Raw genomic sequence first — 23,289 nt, forward strand, 5'->3', positions numbered from 1 at the left:
GATGAATAAGAAACTACAAGAATAATGCTAATACTACTTCTAACAGAGTTGGTACTGATACCACCACTTATCCTACCCCACAGAAAAACGATAGAACGTTCAACTATCAACTAACCTTCTACTCTAATCTGTGACCTCCAAACCCTCATATCTAAGATCATGTCCTTGGTAAGCTCGAGATGCACCATGTCCTGTATAATTACCTTCCCACAATACTTCTTCGGCCTAACTCTATCTCTCCAAACACCTACCACTTCCAACCTCTCACACCTACTCACCAGGGCATCTACGCTTCTCTTTTTCACACCAACTGGTAAAGACAGATAGCAATGTAATGACTGTCAAGCAGTATCTATCTGGAATGACCTTTCAGTGTCTACCTTAAAAGCTTATCTCGCGCCTTTCAGTAAAAAACTTACCACTTACAAACTGGTCAGGGAGAAGAGCAAGCCAGACTGCAGTATCAGCAGCATCTTCAGGAGATATATGCCCTGCCCAACCAGTCATCGCGGTCTTCACCCAACCCGGACAATAACAATTGATGTAAATCTTATGACCCTCTGGACGATCTTCGAGTATCCTTGCCATTAGCCTAGTATATGCATTCACTGCAACCTTTGACACTGAGTAATCAGTGAATACTTGAGGCCATCCCCCTGACTCCCATGTACCGTCTTTTACTTGTTCCAAAAATATCTTCATAACATTATCAATGACTTCCTCTGTTAGGGAATCAACATCCTCCAACTGCTGTCTCAAGCTGACATTCGTAATTCTCTGGTTACATCAAGTAAAATGTAAACTTTTGAGATGTCAAAAGAAGAAAATGCTTCATTTTCATATTATCTCAACTCGCGATGACTTGAAATGATAATGCTAGGAAAATGAAAGCTCGTACTTACATTCTTTTTTCCATGTAGTCTTCCCAATCGAGAGGTTACACTAACAATACGAGCACCATAATGAGACGTCCTCATCAAAGGAATCATCGCTTTTGTCATATTTTTGGTGCCAACGTAGTTCGTTTGGATAACAGTTTCAGCATTTTCCATGGAATTCTCTGTACCAACATTGAAACTCACTCCTGCATTATTGATCTACAGATACATATATAGTACACCATATCATCAACTGAAAATGTCCATACTTGCCAAAAATAGTAAAAGTCACAATGAAAATCACCAGTTAAATAATACTCTCTGTCCCAGTTTATATAACCCACTTTTCTTTTTAGTCGGTCCCAAAAAGAAGGAATCAGCTTGCAATGGAAAGTCCATATCTTTCTAATTTCCTCTATCTCCGGCAAGAAAAGAATGTATGCATCAATAACAGGTTTTCTTTGATGCCATACCAAACCAAGACCTTTCCTACAAGGAAAGAAAGAACCCGCGGCTCCCCCTTTTGAATACTCCCCTCACTCCCCCGGATGACACATTTCTATATTTAGTAACAATCTGACTTTAAAATGCTCATTTTACTCTTATAGTCACACAAACATCACAAATTTCAAAAGTTTTTTTTTTTGTTTTCTTAAGCTCTGTGTCAAGTCAAACTAACTCATATAAAATGGGACAGAAAGAGTAGTAACATAACACCGAGAGAATATGGATTAGAATAAAATACCAGTATATCTAAGCCACCATATGTTTCTTTGATCCAATCAGAAAATGCTTCAATCGATGCATGATCAACGATATCTAATTGATGAAATGCAACATTTAAACCTCCTTCTTGCATTACTTTCACTGCTTCTTCACCAACTCCAGTTTCTCGTGAAGTAAGAACTACTGTTAATCCATGTGATGCTAGTTGATGAGCAATCTCAAATCCAATCCCTCTATTCGCGCCCGTCACAACAGCAACAGTATCAGATGACCACCATCTGAAAATCATTCATCGTCTATTTAGTTTTAGCTCGAAAAATCAACATCCTATACTATGTCATTGAAATTTGACTAACAAGAGAAATTATGTTGCTGAAAATATCCAGGACTGGACTAAGAGATTGCTTCGTTATTGGGTTCTCAACATATATTTCTTATATATATTTAACTATTTTAATTTCAATGTAGATATACTAAATTTGTCAAAATGTTACCTAGATCCCCCCTCAAATTAAAACATAATAAAGTTGCTGAAAAATTATTTCACACGAAAAATCTCTAATTAATCTTCCATTCCTCTGAATTAGTATAGGCTATAAAAATCAATAAACCATGCAATGCGCGCGCGAACACACACTGACACACACACACATATATATATATATATATATATTTGAGCCATTAAGATTAAGCTAAGCATAGATTTATTGACCAAAAATATTTTTATGTGTTATTGTAGATGTTTAATTTCTTGATTTTGGATCATATATTTATTTCTTCATATCTTTGATCTCGTAATGAAAATTCTGACTCGATCACTTATTGATTTAAAATTGTAGATTCGATCCATATGTAAAGAAGGAAAGGAAAAATGTAAATGAAATGGAAACTCACTTTCGATGTTCGGAATAAGGAATAGTACTTAAAAGAGAGATGTCTTGGCGTCTCTTTTCTCTTTTCTCCTTCAATTTTTCTTTTTTACAAGTATCCATTATTTTTTTCGTCTGATTTACTTATCTTTGTATTTTCTTCATCACTCTGTATTCATTTTCAAAAAAAAAATTATTTTGTTTTGTAAATTGAGAAAGAGATGAAATGTTATGTCACAAAAATTGCGTGTTATCTTCCGGTATATTTGGAGCAAATGCTTAAGTTTGAACCACTTTCTTTGGTCAATAATTTGTTTCTTTCTTAACCTTACAATTATAGAAAAAAATACATCCTCCCCTTAATCTCTTACACTTTGTTTGGATGGTTTTTTACGTATTGTTTTAATGAATACATTGTTTGGATAGATTGTATTGTTCTCCGTGGTTACATAATGTCACACATTCATAATTTGCAATGATAAACCTACAAGAAAGTAGCGTACGAGGCAGAACTACTATGAAAAGATAGGATAAAAGATGAAATATAATTATTAAATAGTAATAAATAAAGACACAAAATGAGAAGAAAATATTAAGGTAACAACATGATCACACTGAAACAAACTCGTATATATAACTATTGTTGAATACAAGTTACTAGTAGAATATGCACTACAAAGTAATAATACATTAACTAAGGAGAGATTAACATAGAAGAAGGTAACTAAAAGGGGATGAGATACAAGAACAGAGAAAGAGGATGAGAGATAACTGACACCAAAGCTTCAACATAATTTGAACAATTGTTCTTTCTAACTCCTAGTCCTTTTTAACAAATGGTAATTGGGTAGGGATCCCAAATAAAACTCTCTAATATTTTACTCGGCCCACTAGTTATAATTGTATCAGTCTCATTAACCATTTTTAGCCCATAGGCCCTTACAGAGCCAACTTGGTTCACAACACACACCAAATTGGCCGCTACATAAAATGAGTCTTTTCGCCGTTATCTAACGATGAATTTAAATGATACGATACAATAGAGTTTAAGTAATAATCAAAACAAATATTGTATCTAAACTAACAATACAATACAACAGAACAACTATCCAAACAAGGTGTTAGTAATCATATGGTTGATTATTTAGTTAGTATATATTTACATGAATCATAATGTAGAGATTGTTATATATAGTGAATACATAATATGAGGACTATTATATGTAGAATAAGTAATAGGGATTTTTTTTTTGTGAAGATTCAATAATATGGGTATTGTTATATGGAGAATAAATTATGCATTTGCTCTTTAGGGAGACTACCTATCACAAGTGTACTTTTGGCCTTAGATGCTCTTAATTAACTAGATATTGTTGATGTCCATGTATATTCCTTCTCGTATAAAAAATGATGTTTTATTTAAAAAAGAGAAAACGATGAGTTTTTAAGAGTCGCCACTTAATTTTTAAAGGAAAATTAAGAAAATTACTTTTTCAAAAGATTAAAAAACAGAAAATCTAATGAAAATATCTAAAGGGTTCGAGGTTCATATTTACATTTCAGGAAGAATTTGAAAGCACCCGAAATGTCCGTTAGCACGCGGTTATCTGATAATTAACTATTTGGCTAAATTTTTAAAAAAATAAGCATGCTCTACAAGTTTATGAAATATACAAACCTTAAGAATTAAAATCATTTTTTTTAGGGAAAGTGAAATAATATAAGGGCATTGCTTAAATGAAACATCTCAAAATAATTCAAGGAAGAAAACAAGTACTTCTTCGATTTTTAGGAAAATATGAGTAGTCAAAAATGGTAATCTTTTGGGGAATTGATTTAAGGTAAAAACCTTAAAATTAAATAAACACACTAGCATGCAAAGTCAATTAAATAACAAAAGAGAGAAGATGTGGGCCCAAGTCCGGTTTCTGTCCGCCTGGGCCGGTACTTGGGCCTAATCCTATTTTTGGGCCTTTGGCCCAACACTTGGTAATTGTCCTAGAAATCTGATTTTTGTTGGGCCTTAGGCCCAACTCTTCCACCTGTCCTAAACTCTAACAAGATAATAGTAGATAAGTGGGATTAGGCCAAATAACAACAAAATATGATTTCTGGAATTTGGGCGGGGGCCCTTCTTTGGCCCATTTCCTCACTTTGTATACACTAGGCGTACATTAGTGTATACAATCCCGTATATCAGCTCCAATTCGTGTTTGTCAATTTTTCGGGGTCCGTTTCCTTGATTCCAATGGCTGGCCAACTCGGAAGGAAATGATTCAAGCCTTTATGGCTCTCTCGAAATGCAAGGGAAATGTGATAGGAGCTCATAGTGAACTCGAAGAGATTTCACATGCAAACAAAAATTAAATAAAATATGTGAGTAACAACTCAATGATTTAATGCAGGAAGATAATGAAAAGGATTAATTGCTACTGTCGAAGCGTCATAATGAAAATAAAATGATTAATTATGATCAGAACCAAGTGCATTAGTATGGAGAAACAATGTCCACATATATACATGTTCATACCCCAAAGACAGTGGCCCACAAACAACCATAGATAAATGTAAAGCTAAATCCAAGAGTAACTAATTTGATGCTAAGAAACAAGACAATTTAATGCTCATCAAGCAGTCAACAACACAGAGTAAAAAAAAAAAAAAGGAAAAATGCAGCAAACTTACCAGACTAAGCAATCAAATGAAGTCAACATAATAAAAGAGAAGGTTAGGAAACTCTTAACAAGTGCACACCGAAATCAACGCTAGCAGGAGATAAGAATTCGACATGTTTCAAAATATTTCAACATTATGTCTAGGTCTGGATGCTATTAAGAAATCCAAACGAGTTTAAATAATTAGTAGTTGATAACAATTCCATTATAGGCAGAAAATACTAGACAACTTAACTTGATGCAACTAGGCAGGCACATCACCTAATTCGTAAATGCTAAGCTAAAGCAATGATCTAAAACCAACCCCAAAGCACATCAAAGTCGAAATAGAACATGTTTTATTTAACAAAACTAAATCAGATGCTCAAAACACGACCACATAAAACAACAATCAGCATGATATCAAAATAAAAGAAGAGAAGAAATAGCAATGATAAGAAAATAAAGGATTTAACATGTTCATATCTTCAGAATTCCAAACGAAAGAAAATCGTGAGGAAATAGAGCCTCAAATAAACACAAAGGTGTGATCAGATTTAGATAGTGAGAGCTGAAAACAAAACTTGACTAAGTAATCACTAATTGAGCTTAAAACATAGAGAAAAACATGTATGAGGATAAGTACACAACAACTGAATCGAAGCTTGAATATGCATAATAATGAGATAGCCTATCAAGACAATGTTGAACGCAATGAAAGTCCATACTAAGGCATGCTGAAAACAGTTAAAACTCAAACTAAAGAGGAAGCAGATGCTAACAAACTATGAACGGAAGAAGACACTGGACTATACATGATCGGACTATGACACATCAAAACAAACTAGCCAACCTTTGCAAGCATAATAAGATAAACACGAGAAGATGAACTAAGAATAGAAAAGCTTCAACTTTCAAAGAATCATAAGAAAAACAACCAACAATCCAAAGGAAAGGAACGAAGCACTAAATATGCATGTCCATACTTCAGTAAACCAGACAACAAACATGGTTTCAATCCAGACTGAGAATTCTAAGTTAAATGCAGAAGCAGAAGAAATGCAAAACAACTAGAGGTTAAACGAGCAGAGCTAATAAGAGAGGTTTTTACCTTCTTCCATGCAGCGAACTGGGCGAAACGAGCTAACCACGAAGATGATTCCTCTACCAAAATGAGATTACGAGGCAATAGAGAGAGCGTCGAGTTCGAAATTGAAACCGAAACTTGAGTATTCCCCTAGCTCACTCATCTATTTTGGGATTTTTTTAATCTCAAAACCTTTGTATTTTTTCTTTCTATGATATATCTAATTTCTGAATATCGACTCCATTTTTTCTCACCCCTCCTACTGAAAGAGAAAACAACTTATATAGAGGAGGAATATGGGTGAAAATGGGGGGAAATCCGAGAGGGATTTTGATGATTTCAAATTCAAAATTTGAATTCTTTTGGATAAGGCTGCTAGCTAGCTCGAATTTGTACCAAATTGTACAATTCTCAACGGAAAAAGAAAGGCAACCGTCCGATTTTGAGAAAAGGACGATCGAGCAACACGATTTCGACACCTAGATCGATTCTTCTTATGGAGGATAAGGATAGACAAGAGACGACGCGCACTGCTTGCTTTGGGCTGCTGGACTCGCGTTCTGGTTCGCGTCTGGAGCTGGATGCGATTTTCTTATTGGGTTTCGCAATGGATGAGACGAAGTCGGGGCGATGGGGTACTGTTTAAGTCATTTGGTCGTTGTATGTATTTTTGGGCTGGGTATTATATTCATGTTGGGCTGGGTTGCTGATAGGAAATGGGAATGGGCTTGGCTGGATGTTATGAAGTTGGGCCCAAAAGAAAGGCTGGAAAAAAAATAGGCTTAAAGGGGCCGAGGAAATTGGCCAAAATTGCCATTAATAGCCAATTGAAGTTAAGTGCTCAGCCAAATTGATCAAAGCTTGACGAATAATTACATAAGATGAATTAATATGATTAATTAGTGAGCTTCTTAATCTTAACGAAATAAAATAATTAACTTAATTGTAAACTAATGATTCAAAATTATAACCATAATTTAAACTAAACTAATTTAATAAAATACTTAATAAAATTAAAATCTTTTTGAGATGATTTTTGAATGTTTATAAAATATATTAATTATATACAAAATTATATAAAACATATATATTATTTAAAATTATAAAAATTATAAAATTGATTAAAAATAACTTGAACATTATAAAAACTAATTATATCAAATCATTTGGAATTTAAGAAGCTCGGTGATTAATCCTATTGTGGAGGTCCAAAATTGGGTGTCAACAACTATCCCTCGTTTGACTTGGATCGATGAATGAAATTCGAGTCAAATGAAATTGACGAATCCAATTTTGGCCGAGCACATTTTCATCCTTTAGAAAAATGGCTTTTGGCATGGACTTTAGGAATTATTGCCGAACCCCGAAAATGGATTTCCTACATATCTCAGGCTATATGAGAATTCAGGCCACTTGTAGTTCGATACGCTTGATTTGACGCACAATTTTGAAAGAATTCAAAAGCTGTCCAGGTATTGAATTATGAAGAGACCGAAATGCTTGAGAATAAGATTTAAGAGCGAATGTTGGAATACAACCGAGTTTTCAACCTTGATTTCTCCTACATATCCTTTATTTGACTTAGGAAATCAGGCTGCTTGTAGTTCGACTCAATAGGTTGAAAAAAAATCTATTATGCAAGATAACCTTTGGTTCTGGAGGAGTGACGAATAGGTCGAGTATAAAAAAGAGGCTTGCAACCTCTTAGACATGAATGCAGAGCTCTTCACATCCATAAGTAAGAACTTACACGGGCATAATTTTCAAAGCTCTTAGAGCATTGTCGCTCATATTAGAAAGTTTCTTTCGATGAAAACAGAAATTTTTCGAATGCGAAACTAAAATCGATAAACCCAAAGAAAAATCCACATGCCTTCTATTAGGGTATGGTTTGATTGTGGTGGAAGTCGCTCCTCAACTCGCGTCCTAAGATTTTGATACTCCTCTTCGGACTAGGTCCCAGTTCGCTGCTAAGAAAAAGTTTCATGTTGTGTTGCATCCTTGTTAATGTCGTCCGCACATGTGGTTGAGAATTTATCCTCTTGGATGCTCTCGACAAAGATTGAAATAAACTTGTTAGTAGAAACTGTAATTGAAAAAAGTGGTAGCATCTCTTACGATGCTTTTTCAGTTACTCTTGCTGTGAAAGATGTCACATAAGTATGTTCAGTATATGTCTGCGCACTCAAAGTAAATAATTAGTAGACATAGTGCCGCTTTAGTTAGCGATTTATATAAAAAAAATAAAGAAAGATCACTCATGTAATAAAAGAGTATATCTTTACGGATAAGCATAAACATCTTTTCAACTAGATGAAAAAATAAAGAAGTATTGAGAGTAAAAGATAATGGATACCGTTTTCGAACACAGTATGTCCATTCCAACTCATGATTTGCTGAGAATTTGGAGATGTCATTGCTTGTTTTCTGCATGGCAAACTCCGGTGATCTTTGTAACGAGCAAAATGACTCAATGATTATCCAACTGTAACGAAATGGATGGCTCAATGATTATCCAACTGTAACGAGGTGGATGACTCGATAATAGTCCAACTGTAACGAGGTGGATAACTCGATAATTATCCAACTGTAATGAGGTGGATGGCTCGATGATTATCCAACTATAACGAGGTGGATGGTTCGATAATATTCCAACTGTAACGAGGTGGATGGTTCGATGATTATCCAACTGTAACGAGGTGGATGGTTCGATGATTATCCAACTGTAACGAGGTGGATGGCTCGACGAATATTCGTTCCTCAACTTGCGCTAAGGAAAAGTTCCACATTGTGCTGCATCTTTTCTGATGTCGTCTGCACCTGTGGTTTGATTTGAGAATTCATCCTCTTGGATGTTCTCGACAAGGAATGAAATAAACTTGTTAGCAGAAACTATAATTTAAATAGAGAAGTGATACATTTTACCGTATTCAACAAATGTTATTTTCTATAAATGTTGTGGCGTTAGTCTTCATCGGTTTTGACGCAGTAGATGATGACTTGTTATGATGTGGATGACGATGCTTCATTGATAGGATGATGATGATCCACTGGTAGGATAACACTGATACATAATAAGATGATGATGTCGATGCTCCATTGATAGGATATGTTTGATAATCCATCGGCGGGATGATGTTGATGCTTCATTGATAGGATGATGATGCTTCATTGATGTTCCATTGGTAGGATGATGTTGATCCATTGGCAGGGTGATGTTGATCCGTTGATAGGATGATAATGATTCGTTAATGATCCATTGGTAGGATGATATTGATCCATTGGCAGTATGATGTTGATCCATTGATAGGATGATGATGCTTCGTTGATGATCCATTAATAGGATGATGTTGATCCATTCGGAAGGATGATGATATTCCATCGATAAAATGACGATGATGTCCTTCTCGGTGGTGGTACTATCTCATTTGATAATACTGTAGAAATGTCCCTCTGGGTGGTCGTATTATCTCATTTGATAATACTATAGAAATGTCCCTCTGGAAGGGTTTCACATTACCGCGTCTGATATCGACGCGATTTGTGAATTTTCTTCAAATGTTCTTGATGCTGAAAAATGTAATTTGATGTCATTGTAGATGCTTGTACATGTTGAGAGTGATGTTTTCACTTGTTCATAGTTGAACATTTGTACTCATTGTGACTCATGCTTTGCTGGGAATTTGAACGAGGTGTTGTTGCTCATATTTTGAACTGTTTCTTTTCTTATGAAAAACTGCAACGACTTTCCTGCATCCACATAAAAGTTGTCAATTTTGAGGAGCTCCTCGCCCTTTTGACTTCTCTATATTCATTGAATGAAGGAATAAAATGATCTTGAGGCAAACTTATAGATCTGCATTAACAAAAAAATTGTTAGTTTTTAAAACAAACTGATCTGTGTTGAGTTATTCAGTCACATGCTTTTTGTCTTGCTATCTCCGATTGATCACTTTGATCTCTTGCTTCTCGATAGACATAAGATGAAATTATACGAAATGTTTGACATATCAAAGTCTAAAAAAAAAAAATTCAAAAATCAACTTGGGAAAGATCACTGTCAAATGTCATGTCATGCATAGCTTAGATGAACGTCCTTGGTTCAAAACTTTGGTGTGTCCGATAGATTGTTCTGGAGAATTCAAAAATCCTTAAAGCTTGGGAAATTTCTGACACAGTCCTCCCGAAATCTGCTATAATTGGAAGGTTTTGCAGTTGACTCTGAAATCCAAAGGTGTCGAAGATTGGCAGTTGACTATGAACTTTAAAGATGCCAAATATCATTTGAAGTTAGCTTTAAACTTCTAATATGCTTAAAATTTTTTTTGAGGTCATCCTAAAATTTTTTGTCCCGGTTAGATGTCTTGGGGTATCTCGAACTGTTGATATATGGCTTGTAGAATTTTTAAGACCCTCTCAAAAATTCTGTCCCAGTTGCGATTCTAAATGTATCTTTAGTCTTGACTTGTTGTAGAGATCCTCTTCTTGAGAATTTTTTAGTCCCTCTCAAATATTTTGTCCCAGTTTCTGTTGTAAAGGAAAAAATAGAAATCTTATGAGAGATATGACTGAGCCGTTGTGGCGCCTACGTATCCCGTTGATGTAGGAATCAGGTCAAACGTAGTTCCTCCCTCGAGAATTAACAAAAATAGGAAATTTATAAAGAAACCGATCGAGGCCGACATAGGCTGCCTACGTATCTCATTCTTGAGAATTCAGGTCGAATGTAGTTCAAATACAATAGGGAAATATTGAGAATATATGAAGGGGTGACCGAAGCCGACAAAGGCCGCCTACGTTTCTCATTCTTGAGAATTCAGATCAGACGTAGTTCATTACAAAGGAATTTCTTTTTTAACTATAAAACATAAGACATCTACAAGCAAATGATGAGATTATAGGGAAATAAATAAAAGAAACTCTGAATCTTCAAAAATAATAGCTCTTGATAGGATCTGAGTCGATTGACAACTTGAGATGAATGTCTATGTTCAACCACGACGTGTGATCAAACAATTGCATTGATGTATTTTCTAAGTAAACTATTAGTTCTCATTTCCGAGGTTTTCTTAGATGGACCCTGATTCTGACTTCCTTGACACAGTAATTCTTTTCTAGATTTACAGTTTCTGTCTCACCCAGATTCGACTTATCCGGATTCTCGAACTGTTTCAATTCTTTGGCAATGTGCTTGAACATCATGATCTCCTCGTCATACTCTTTCAAAGTCATCTTCACAAACTCATCTTCTCCTACCTTATTTTGTTCACTCAGCTTGTGATATGATATGATATTGACAGGATTAAAACTATTTTTACTAAAACAAAAAGATTGTTAGATAGTAAAATTAAAGCAAGTAAAATAAATTTTCGCAATAGAAGAGGCTTTAATTGAAAACAAGAAAATACGAACTTTAGCCATGACCATGAGCCATTTTGCCTTTTTCAAAACATTACGAGGGAAATTAAAACATCATTAGGTAAAATAACACAAAAGGTGGGTTTCGGGCCTTACTCGAACTACCCCTGACTTTAGAAATAGCATAAGATTTATCTTTGTCTATCAAGATGAACGAGGAATCAAGAGTGGAGTGAAAGTCCAATTAAGAACTTGCTCCATTGGCTCGGCGTCTCGTATGCCTAGTGTCTCGATCATCTTCTTGGGTACAACATCACCTTCTTCAAAAAGATTCTCAATTCCTTCTCCAAGACCGTCATCATTGGCATATGCCTCTACTAGAAAGGATTAGCGTAAATGAGGAAAAGACTTTGGTGGAACATGATTAATCCCCTTTTTGTTCTGACCCTCTCTTGACACAGAAGCAAAAGCTTGATGGGGGTCATGCTCGTAAAATTGAGTTTCTCACTTATACTCAGAGAAGCTACAACTTTCTCAAGGTTAACAGGACCAGACGGAACTATCGCGTTTACCATGCACCACTCATCCTCCGTCTCTATCATATTGATAGTGACGCCTCCATGGTTTTGCAGAGGATTACTGTTGACGTTGGGTACAACGGTCCTGACCACTTTCTGGTCGATCAAGTTTTGGATCATGTGCTTCAAATTAATATAGTCTTCAGTATCATACCCAACACTATTGGAGTGATACGCACACCTTCGATCGACTCGGTAAAATCTAGAGCTAGTATCGACTGGCTTGGGCTTGACCGGATGAATAATATCTGATGCACTCAATTGCTCAAATAACTTCGTCTAACTTTCAATGAGAGGAGTAAAATTTTGAGCAGGTTTCTTCTCAAGACATGGACGAGAGGGATCATAACTGCATTGCTGAGAGGGAGGCATTTGACAATGATATGGGGCGTTTTGACGAGGAGGTGCTTGAGACTTTGGGTCAATAATGTTAATAGTGAATCCTCCATGATTCCACAATGAATCATTATTGGCATTGGAAGTGACAGTTTGAAGAGTGACAATTCTTTGATCAATCAAGTCTTGAATTTTATGCTTCAAGTTGATGCAATCCTCAATGGTATGTCCAGCACCTCCTAAATGGTAAGCACAATGAAGATCGGGCCTGTAAAGTCTAGAATTGACATTGATAGTTTTTGGATCAATTGTTCGTATCAGACCAGCCACTTTCAATCTCTCAAAGAGTTGGGTTCGATTTTCAACCAAAGGAGTAAAGACTCGAGAAGGTTTCTTCAAAAACTCTTGACAAGAAAGATTGTAATTATTTCGTGAAGATGGAGGTACTTGGCGGTAACTGGGAGGATTTTGGCGAGTATGTGCTGGTGTTTGGAAATTTTGGTATTGTGAAGCATGGTAGCTATGATGGGCATTTTAGTAATTTGACAAAGAGACTTGATAACTTGATTGAACATTTGGGTAATTTGGCAATGGAGCTTGGTAATTTGGATGATTTGGTGGTGGAGTTTGGTAATTTGGTTTGATGGGGTAAGGATTTTGTGGAGCTAAAGGGTAGATTTTGGATGGTAAAGGCTTTCGAACATTAAGATTGACATGCCTCTTTGATTTTTGGCTCGATTCAAATGAGATAGAGGAAACATCTTCCCTTTTCTTTCTTAATGGTCCCGATGATTCATCTTGGGGAGTCATTCAGATGATTTTTCCAGTCTTCAGGCCGTCTTAAATAGCTTTACCAATTTTGACTATCTCACTGAACTTTCCTCCTAAAATGAGCAACATCCTAATGTAATACTCGGGCTCTTGATTGCGCACAAAAACTTCGATAATTTCTTTCTCGGTCATGGGAGGCCTAACCCTTGCAACCTCTCTTCTTCAATGGTAGGCATACTCTCGATAACTTTCAGTAGAATTCTGTTTGATTCTCTCCAAAGAGTATCGATTTGGAACGAATTCTACATTATAACCAAATCTTTCAATGAAGTTTTTAGCCAAAGCGTTCCAACTTGGCCACTGCTTGATTTCTTTAGAAATAAACTATTCCAAAGCTTCGACTAAAGAGTCACATTAACAGAGCTTCATCTCTCCCTACTCCCACAAGTTGGTCACAATAAGCCCTCAAATGAGTCAAAGGATTTTCAACTCCACTAAAAGTGTCAAATTTTGGTACTTTAAAATCTTCTGGAAGCTCCAAATGTGGATGATGACACAAATCTTCATAATTCAGCCCCACAATGTCTGGGGTGTATTAAAAGTCCTTCATTGCATTCATGATTTCCTCACTGATGCCTTGCTCAACCTTTCCTTTTATGACATTCCACTCCTTCTCCTTCTTCTCACAATCATCGAGTTCAAAATGTGTGGTAAATAGAGGGTATGATTCTGGCGATATTGAAATATGAAAGGAAGTTTTTAAAGGAATGGGTTGAGTGGTAGATGGATTTTGGACAATTTGAGTAAGGGATTGATGAACCGAAGGAAAATTCTGGAAAATGTTAGTACTTGGATTTTGAGGAATATGTAACTTTTGGTGTGATGAGCTAGCATGATGTGGGTTAAGGGTGGTTAAGTGGATGATCGAAAGTTTTGGATTCGTAGCGGTGGACGAATTATTTGGGAAATGGTCAGATGTTGAATCCGAAGTAGGAAAATGGAGTGGAGGCCTTCTGTCGTCTGGAGTAGGAGTGTTGGCAACAATAACGAGATTCGTCAAATCTCGGGTCTTATCCATTTCAGCAATCTGTTGGAACAATTGTGCAATCAACTTGTTCTATTCAGCAATGATATGGTCATTCACAATAATTTCATTCAAATAAGTATTCTCAACATTTTCAACCATTTTCTCTTTGCCTTTGGACAAACATTAGTCGGAGAAGGAATCTTGGGAGTCTTTGGACCTTCTGAAGTATGGGTGTTCAGCCATTTTCTCAACACATATCAGTTTTTAGTACCTGACAAAGAAAAACAACTCAAAGAAAAATGTGTTAGTTTGTGATAAATAATACAAAATATCACAAACGTTATTGTAAACATATAAGAGTTGCTTCGTTTGAAGATAAACTGGCCCCCATATATAGAGAAATGACTAAAAAGACATGAATTTGTCTATTTGATTTTGAGTCTAGTGAATTGAAAACGTCAACTTGAGTCGAGACAAGTTGATTGTATCTTTCATTGTCATATTTTTGATTTTTTGATTGAGATGTAACTCTAATTTCTTTGTGAGAGTTGAAAAAGATAAAATTTCTCAAAAATAGGGACCGAGCCTTGAAAGACTGCCTACGTATCTCACGAGGGAGAATTTAGGTCCTACATAGTTCGACTCACTTGAATCTCTTTCAATTTGAGATGATGAATCTTTTCTGATATGAGAAAGTAAGATGTGAAAAATGAAGTTTAAATTTTATTGGGAAACTTAAGATTCGAAGAGTATTTGGCTGCACTTTTGATAGTGACTTGATATTTGTGCTTAGAGATTTTAAAAATGATTTGAAGAGGAGTGAACTAGACTATCTTCAAATAAAACAACATAATCGCACAAGCAGTTGTAACACATAAACAAATATTGCGTGTTCTGAACAGATATATGACCCTTTTGTGCCAAGGGTAGGCCTAACGATTTGATGGATGTATAACGTCGTTTGAAGCATTCCATTGTCTCAAAACCCAAATATATACAAATCTTTTGAATAAAACTGAAATGGGGTACATAATAGGAAAAATGGATACAAATAGTCAATCCCACACAGGGGTACAATCCTAAACTATGCTTACATGGGCGGTCCTTCTTTTTTATTTCTTGTCATCTCTGAATGTCCACACTTTTGGATGAAATGGTAACTTGATCCTTCTTTGACTCGAACAAACAACTAAACTCCCAGCCCCAAGAAACAATGGTTTGCTAAACACCGTATATATCATTCAAATTTAAACACATAAGTATGATTGTCTTTTTATTGACCAAATGGGCCAAATAGACACAAAGTGGGCTTCTAATGGGGCCAACACGCCTTGGGTGTTAGGTCAACTTAGTTCAAAATGCGCTAAATTTCGAGATTAAGTTTAGCTCTATGCTAGTTGATTAATTGCACGCCTTTTGGAAGATCGGGAACCCAAGCGAACAACTTAGGCTAGAACTCACGACAACTATTGGACATATAAGGAACCAATAAATTATCGATCATTTCGAAAAAGGGTTTAGTATAAAAAAGTCCGGTTGCGGTTCCGCAAAACCGTTCTTTAATATACTATACATACAACAGAAGATGCCATGAATGCAACTGTTTAATATTACGAGAATTTAAACAAATAAACACGTAAACAAACATACATTAGCCAAATAATTTATTTTTAAGATTATAACCCAATTTAATTCCCCAACAGAGTCGTCATTCCGTTTTATTTAAAATAGAGAAATGACGAGGTTTTAAGAGTCGCCATTTAATTTTAAAAGAAAAAACAAGAAAAACTTTTTTTTCAAGAGATTAAAACATGAATCGATGAAAATATCTGAAATGTTCGAGGTTCATATTAATATTTCGGGAATAATTTGAAAGCACCCGAAATGTCCGCTAACACGCGGTTATTAGATAATTAGCTATTTGACTAAAATTTAAAGACAATAAGTATGCTTGACAAGTTTATGAAATATACAAACCTTAAGACTTAAAATCATTTTTTTAGGGAAAGTGAAATAATATAAGGGCATTGCTTAAGTGAAACATCTCAAAATAATTCAAGGAAGAAAACAAGTACTTATTCAATTTTTAGGAAAATATGAGTAGTCAAAAATGGAAATTTTTTGGAGAATATTTTAGGGAAAAACCTTAAAATTAAATAAACACACTAGCATGCAAAGTCAATTAAATAACAGAAGAGAGAAGATGTGGGCCCAAGTTCGGTTTTTGTCCGCCTAGGCCGGTACTTGAGCCTAATCCTATTTTTTAAAGGCCCAACACTTGGTAATTGTCCTGAAAATCTAATTTTGTTTGGCCTTAGGCCCAACTCTTCCACCTGTCCAAAACTCTGACAAGATAATAGTAGATAAGTGGAATTAGACCCAATAATAACAAAATACATTTTCTAGAATTTGGGGGGGATTCTTTGGCCCATTTCCTCACTTCGTATACACTAGGCATACATTAGTGTATACAATCCCGTATATCATCTCCAATTCGTGTTCATCAACCTTTCGGGGTCCGTTTCTTTGATTCCAATGGCTAGCCAACTCGGAAGGAAGTGATTCAAGTTTTTATGGCTTTCTCGAAATGCAAGGGAAAGGTGATAGGAGCTCATAGTGAACTCAGAGAGATTTCACATGCAAACAAAAATAAATAAAATATGTGAGTAACAACTCAATGATTTAATGTAGGAAGATAATGAAAATGATTAATTGCTACTGTCGAAGCGTCATAATGAAAATAAAATGATTAATTATGATCAGAACCAAGTGCATAAGTCTGGAGAAACAATGTCCACATATATATATGTTTATCCCCCAAAGACAGTGGTCCACAAACAACCATAGATAAATGTAAAGCTAAATCCAAGAGTAACTAAATTGATGCTAAGAAACAAGACAATTTGATGCTCATCAAGCAGCCAACAACACAGAGTAAAAAAAGAAAAGAAGGAAAAATGCAGCAAACTTATAGGACTAAGCAATCAAATGAAGTCAACATAATAAAAGAGAAGGTTAGGAAACTCTTAACAAATGCACACCGTAATCAACGCTAGTAGGAGATAAGAATTCGACATGTTCTAAAATATTTCAACCTTATGCCTAGGTCTGGATGCTATTAAGAAATCCAAACGAGTTTAAATAATTAGTTGTTGATAACAAATCCATTACAGGCAGAAAACACTAGAAGATGAACTAAGAATCGACAAACTTCAACATTCAAAGAATCACAAGAAAAATGAACACCAATCCAAAGGAAAGGAACGAAGCACTAAATATGCATATCCATCCTTCAGCGAACCAGACAACAAACATGATTTTGATCCAGACTGAGAAGTCTAAGTTAAACGTAGAAGCAGAAGAAATGCAGAACAACTAGAGGTTAAACGAGCAGAGCTATGAGGAGAGGTTTTTACCTTCTTCCATGCAGCGAATTGGGCGAAACGAGCTAACCACGAAGATGATTCCTCCACCAAAATGAGATTATGAGGCAATAGAGAGAACGTCGAGTTCGAAACCGAAACCAAAACTTGAGGATTCCCCTAGCTCACTCGTCTATTTCGGGCCTATTTTTTATCTTAAAACCTTTGTATTTTTTCTTTCTATGATGTATCTAATTTCTGAATATCAACTCCATTTTTTCTCACCCTTCCTACTGAAAGAGAAAACAACTTATATCGGGAAGGAATAGGGGTGAAAATGGGGGAAATCGAGAGAGATTTGGATGATTTCAAATTCAAAATTTGAATTCTTTCTGATAAGGTTGCCAGCAAGCTCAAATTTGTACCAAATTGTACAATTCTCAATGGAAAAAGAAAGACAATTGATCGATTTTGATAAAAGGATGGTCGAGCAACACAATTTTGACACCTAGATCGATTCTTCATACGGAGGATAAGGGATAGACGAGAGACGACGCACATTGCTCACGTTGGGCTGTTGTACTCGTGTTCTAGTTTGCGTCTGGAGCTGGACGCAATTTTCTTGATGGGTTTCGCGATGGAGAAGACGAAGTCGGGGCGGTGGGGTACTTTTTGGGTCGTTTGGTCGCTGTATGTATTTTTGGGTTGGGTATTATATTGATGTTAGGCTGGGTTACTGATAGGAAATGGGAGTGGGCTTGGCTGGATTTTATGAAGTTGGGCCCAAAAGAAAGGCTGGAAAAAAATGGGTTTAAAGGGGCCGAGGAAATTGGCCAAAATTGCCATTAATAGCCAATTGAAGTTAAGTGCTCAGCCAAATTGATCAAAGTTTGACTAATAATTAAGTAAGATGAATTACTATGATTAATTAGTGAGCTTCTTAATCTTAACGAAATAAAATAATTAACTTAATTGTAAACTAATGATTCAAAATTATAACCATAATTTAAACTAAAGTAATTTAATAAAATACTTACTAAAATTAAAATCATTTTGAGATGATTTTTGAATGTTTATAAATATACTAATTATATACAAAATTATATAAAACATATATATTATTTAAAATTATATAAATTATAAAATTGATTAAAAATAACTTGAACTTTATAAAAACTAATTATATCAAATCATCTGGAATTTAAGAAGTTAGGTGATTAATCGTATTGTGGAGGTCCAAAATTGGGCGTCAACAATTGATATATAGATTATACCATAGCTTATACTCATATTATTAGTTGTACAATAGTTGGCTTAATCCATTAAATTGGGACAATTTTAACGTATTCAAGCCTTAATCTATTTTAAAAAGATCTTCAATTAAGCCCAATTTTTCCTTCAATTCAATTTGTTTTAAGGCTCTTTATTTGCATTAGTGTTGTAATATATTTTCTCATATTAAATGTATGAATTACTATCTATTTTATATATCCTAAGATTTATTTATCAATTCTTTCTATTTGTAAAATAAAATTTTGCTTTTCTAGGATTGAAAATGATAGAACGAAATAATACTGTATTTTTTTCTTCATAAAATACATATTGAGTGGGTCATCTTAAATATATGTTTATTTGGTACGTATAATGTTTTGGTGACTTTCCACTTTAAAATTAAGAACTTATTTTTTTATTGTCTTGAGTTGAAATTCAAATAAATTGTTTGCAAAAGGTAACTAACAATATGTTAAATTTTTTTTTTTGGGATTTTTAGATTAAGATGGTCAAAACATGCCATGATCCAACTTGATTATTAGCCCGTTTAAGTCCAAATCATTTTAGTCTAAATCAAAATTTTGACGGATTATGACACAATCCAATTTCTGATTTAGCCATTTTAATCTCTCTAGCTTTAGTCTAACTCGTCCATTTGATACCTCTACGTATGGCATGTTGGATGATGACATGTGTAAAGAAAGGGCAACAATATTACACTGGTTGCAGATAATACATTTCACTTCATAGGAATATAACTGAACCAAGGCTTGAGCGCTCAGAGGCAGAATCATCAAGAGACACTAGCCATTATGAAACAGCCTCGGAGACAATGCCAGACATTATTATTTTTACTCTTAAATTAATCATTTAACATGAATTAAAAAGATTTATTTACAGTTTTACTTGTCTGCATATTGCATTATCTATATCAATTTAATCCATGTGTTCTTTAAATTTTATGTATAAATTCAACTGTGCCTTTTCTTTTTTTGGGAAAAACAAATAATTTGATGAAATAACACACATCATAATTTTAATATATGTATTCGTATTCAGAGGCGGATCCACTCTTATAGGTGGGGTGTACGTGTATCCGTTAACTTAAGAAAAAATCATGTGTATATATGTATATTTTGTTGGAATATATACTATTAACCATATGTTAAGATATATTATTTATTATAGAATAAATATTTATTCGGTTTTAATAGATCATACATTCGTTTATGGTGTCCGTTTACTTATATAGTAGATGATTTAGTGTATAGAATTTTAGCTTATACACAAAGGATTAAATCATCGATTCTTATAAGTATAAATTTTTTGTTCACAATCTAGGATGAAAATTGGACATGTCATCGGCAGTGGCGGACCCAGAATTTTCGTTCAGGGGGTTCGAAAAATAAAAGTATATACGTGTATATAAGCCAACAAAACAAAATTTCAAGGAAGTAGTAGTATATAGTTTTAGTGGCGGACCCTTGAATTTTTTTGGGTTTAAAACCACACTTTTAGCATGTTTTATAAAATAAAAAGGAAAAATGCATAAGTACCCCCCCAGCCTATGCCCGAAATCCCAGAGACACACCTAACCTTTACTAAGGTCCTATTACCCCCCCCCCCCCCCCCCCGAACTTATATTTTTATTAATTTTTACCACTTTTTGACCTACGTGGCTGAGTCCGTGACTTCACCTATGTTAGGCGCATGGGTGCAATTTTTAGACAACACTGACCAATAAAAATTGGCCACGTGTTAAAATAAACTTTATTGTTGTTTATTGTTCTTCATCTTTAACTAAGTTTTCTTCTTCTTTATTGTTCTTCATCTTTAGAAAAAAAAACCTCCATTATCATTATCATTCAAGTTAAATTTCTTCTTGCTTCGAAAAGGTAAAGTAAAATTTTAATATATTCTTTATATTTACACCTTTTTATTTCAATTGTTTGTTCTGATTTTAAATTTCTTTCACATTTTTTATGTATAAATGTTAGGGTTATGACAAAATCCGAGTTGAATAAGTTGTGTATGGATGAGAATGATTCAATGATCAATGCGGAAGTGCGATGCAAGCATGGAATCTTATTGCAAATGCAGACGTCTTGGTCAGATCGCAATCCCGGAAGACGATTTTGGTCTTGTCCTCACTATGAGGCAACAAACTGTAATTTTTTTAGATGGAGAGACAAGGAGAGAGTCGATGAAAGATCTCGGTTTATTCTTCCAAAATTGGTGAATAGGATTAAGGAGTTAGAAGAAAAATCTAAGCGTGTGAAGATGCAATTGGAACAGCTTGATAATTCCAACATTGAACAGTCAAAACAAGAAAAAATTCCTTTGGATGAAGGTGAAAGTCTTCGAAATCGTTATGAAAATCTCAACATCAATTCAAAGGAGAAGGGTCGTGCTGTAAAAGAAATGGGTGATTTGAAAGAGAAGAAAATGAAAGGGATGAAAATGAAGAAAAATGATGAAGGTTGTCGTTGTTTTGGGAAATTCCTTTGTTGTTTGATGATTTTTTTTGTTGTTATATTTGTTAGCTTTCTAACCCAAGTTGGTAGGTTGAAGGATCAAATGAAATTGCCATAATTTTGTGTGGTATTGAAACCTTTATTTGCTCTACCGTAATGAAAATTTGAATTTGTTTGTGTTTGAAAATGTCTTAATTCTCTATTTGCCATGATTTATTTGTGTTTGAAATTGTAAAATGAAGTAAATCAAAAGGTATTAATCACAGTACCTATTCTCCCAACAAAGCTACACAGAAATAACACAACATATTGCATAAGTACCCAAAATTGCAGTACCTATTCTTGCAAATAAAAATGAAAGCTTCACATAAATAATACAAGTCACATTGCATAAGTGCCCAGAATTTCCTTACTTAAGAGCAAATTTTTAGTACAAAGTTGATTTCTAATTTGCAAAAAAACATTTATTATATTAGTAAATTGATTAAACTTTAAAAGTAAGTGACAAAATAGTAATGTACCTTTGGTCTTCCCCTTCCCCTTCCCTTTCTTGAGCTTGATGGTTCTTCAACATTTGAAGTAGGGGTAGCTCTATGTTCCTCGGCAATAGAACCAACTCCATCACTCCTTCGTAAATGACAACTTCTTTTGTTGTGACCTTTAAGATGGAAAAGACTACATGTCATAGTTAGTCCAGTTTTAGACAGCTTACCAGACACCTTAGTTTCACCAGCCTCTTTCCTTCTTAGCTTTCTAGGCCTGCCTGACATTTTTTTAATCACTGGTGGAGCAACTAGAGGATTTCTTGATTCTGGCCACATTGGCATGTTATTCATAGGTTGTATGAAATGTGAGTAAGTCATCAAATACCTCTCTTTAGAGTAGCATGGATGAATGAAATCATGTGGATCATACTGTCTATGCAACATTGCAGCTAAGGCGTGTGCACATGGTATTCCCTTCAACATCCAAGATCTACAACTACACTCTCTCTTTCTCAAACATACAGTGTGTTGTTTGTATCCATCTAAAGCCTCATATCCAGTTACTCCATTAAACTCAATGTTACATGCCATTGACTTATCAATATTTTTTTCTAATACTTTCATTGCCATTGGAGAGAAGTTGGTTATCCAAGAGTTTGGAAATTCACTTAACCTAGCTAACCTAGCTAACCTAGTCATGACCTTAATCCTTATCTCTTCAAGCATACTAATAATGGTTTTATGCCTTGCAGACAAAATCCAAGCATTCAAGCTCTCACACATATTATTATCTATTGCATCAGACTTGACTTCACAATTAAAATACACTTTGCACCAATATTCTTTATCATAGTAAATTAGATCATCCATTATACCCGTACCTAGTTTAGACAGCTCTTCCATATTTTCTCTGAATTCAGCTTCAAAGTACTTCTAGCACACTTCCAGAACAGCTTCTTCCTTTGCAGCCCTTTCCAATTCTGTGACCAATTTGCTAGTATATGCCTAGCACACCTTCTTTCCTCACAAGCTGGCAACAACTTCTTAATAGCTAAATTCAGTCCCTACAAGTTACAACAAACATTAAATAATTAAGTTGAAAAAATAGTAAACCAACAGAGAAATAAAAACAAGTTTACCTTTTGCATGTTTGACATAATGGTGAAATTTGTTCCATCTCCTAATCCCAAATCTTCTTGCAACAGAGAAATAAACCAACTCCAACTGTTTGTGTTCTCATTTTCAACTACAGCCCAAGCAAGTGGAAGCATTTGATTATTGCCATCTTTGGCCACTGCAATAAGTAATTGACCCCTGCATACCCCCTTCAAGAAACAACCATCCAGACCAATGCATTTTCTAGCTGACATGAATGCCATCTTGAGTGCAGCAAAATAGATGTAAAATGCCTC

General features: G+C 34.9%; 4 protein-coding genes across 4 annotated transcripts; 1 reads left to right on the forward strand and 3 right to left on the reverse strand.

Annotated features, from left to right (window-relative positions):
• Positions 1-237: 237 nt before the first annotated feature.
• On the reverse strand, positions 238-2,638 carry LOC125830428 (uncharacterized). The gene is made up of 4 exons (XM_049509622.1): positions 2,499-2,638; positions 1,624-1,882; positions 903-1,097; positions 238-777 (listed from the first exon to the last, which is right to left on the reverse strand). Exons 1-4 carry the CDS (start codon positions 2,594-2,596, stop codon positions 382-384), a joined length of 948 nt encoding a protein of 315 aa, XP_049365579.1. The 5' UTR covers positions 2,597-2,638; the 3' UTR covers positions 238-381.
• A 10,285-nt stretch (positions 2,639-12,923) lies between these two features.
• Positions 12,924-21,510, forward strand: LOC125830337 (uncharacterized). The gene is made up of 3 exons (XM_049509528.1): positions 12,924-13,124; positions 18,241-18,311; positions 20,916-21,510. The coding sequence occupies exons 1-3, from the start codon at positions 12,924-12,926 to the stop codon at positions 21,508-21,510; spliced, it is 867 nt and encodes a 288-aa protein (XP_049365485.1).
• Positions 21,511-21,883: 373 nt separating this feature from the next.
• On the reverse strand, positions 21,884-22,747 carry LOC125830338 (uncharacterized). The gene has a single exon (XM_049509529.1). It carries the CDS (start codon positions 22,745-22,747, stop codon positions 21,884-21,886), a length of 864 nt encoding a protein of 287 aa, XP_049365486.1.
• An 11-nt stretch (positions 22,748-22,758) lies between these two features.
• LOC125830339 (uncharacterized) lies at positions 22,759-23,276 on the reverse strand. The gene is made up of 2 exons (XM_049509531.1): positions 23,017-23,276; positions 22,759-22,941 (listed from the first exon to the last, which is right to left on the reverse strand). The coding sequence occupies exons 1-2, from the start codon at positions 23,254-23,256 to the stop codon at positions 22,759-22,761; spliced, it is 423 nt and encodes a 140-aa protein (XP_049365488.1). The 5' UTR covers positions 23,257-23,276.
• Positions 23,277-23,289: the final 13 nt, after the last annotated feature.

The sequence above is a fragment of the Solanum verrucosum genome, unplaced genomic scaffold, assembly GCF_900185275.1.
Source record: "Solanum verrucosum unplaced genomic scaffold, falcon-dt-bn FXZP01000228.1, whole genome shotgun sequence".
Taxonomy (NCBI): Eukaryota; Viridiplantae; Streptophyta; class Magnoliopsida; order Solanales; family Solanaceae; genus Solanum; species Solanum verrucosum.

Coding starts and splice junctions, on each gene's coding strand:
- LOC125830428 (XM_049509622.1), bottom strand. CDS start 2,596: ATGGATACTTGTAAAAAAGAAAAATTGAAGGAGAAAAGAGAAAAGAGA. Junction 1,098..1,623: donor ATGGTGGCTTAGATATACTG/GTATTTTATTCT, acceptor ATGTATCTGTAG/ATCAATAATGCAGGAGTGAG. Junction 778..902: donor GACTACATGGAAAAAAGAAT/GTAAGTACGAGC, acceptor TGATGTAACCAG/AGAATTACGAATGTCAGCTT.
- LOC125830337 (XM_049509528.1), top strand. CDS start 12,924: ATGGAGGTACTTGGCGGTAACTGGGAGGATTTTGGCGAGTATGTGCTG. Junction 13,125..18,240: donor TGGTGGAGTTTGGTAATTTG/GTTTGATGGGGT, acceptor CTCGTGTTCTAG/TTTGCGTCTGGAGCTGGACG. Junction 18,312..20,915: donor GACGAAGTCGGGGCGGTGGG/GTACTTTTTGGG, acceptor TATAAATGTTAG/GGTTATGACAAAATCCGAGT.
- LOC125830338 (XM_049509529.1), bottom strand. CDS start 22,747: ATGGATGATCTAATTTACTATGATAAAGAATATTGGTGCAAAGTGTAT.
- LOC125830339 (XM_049509531.1), bottom strand. CDS start 23,256: ATGGCATTCATGTCAGCTAGAAAATGCATTGGTCTGGATGGTTGTTTC. Junction 22,942..23,016: donor TTATGTCAAACATGCAAAAG/GTAAACTTGTTT, acceptor TGTAACTTGTAG/GGACTGAATTTAGCTATTAA.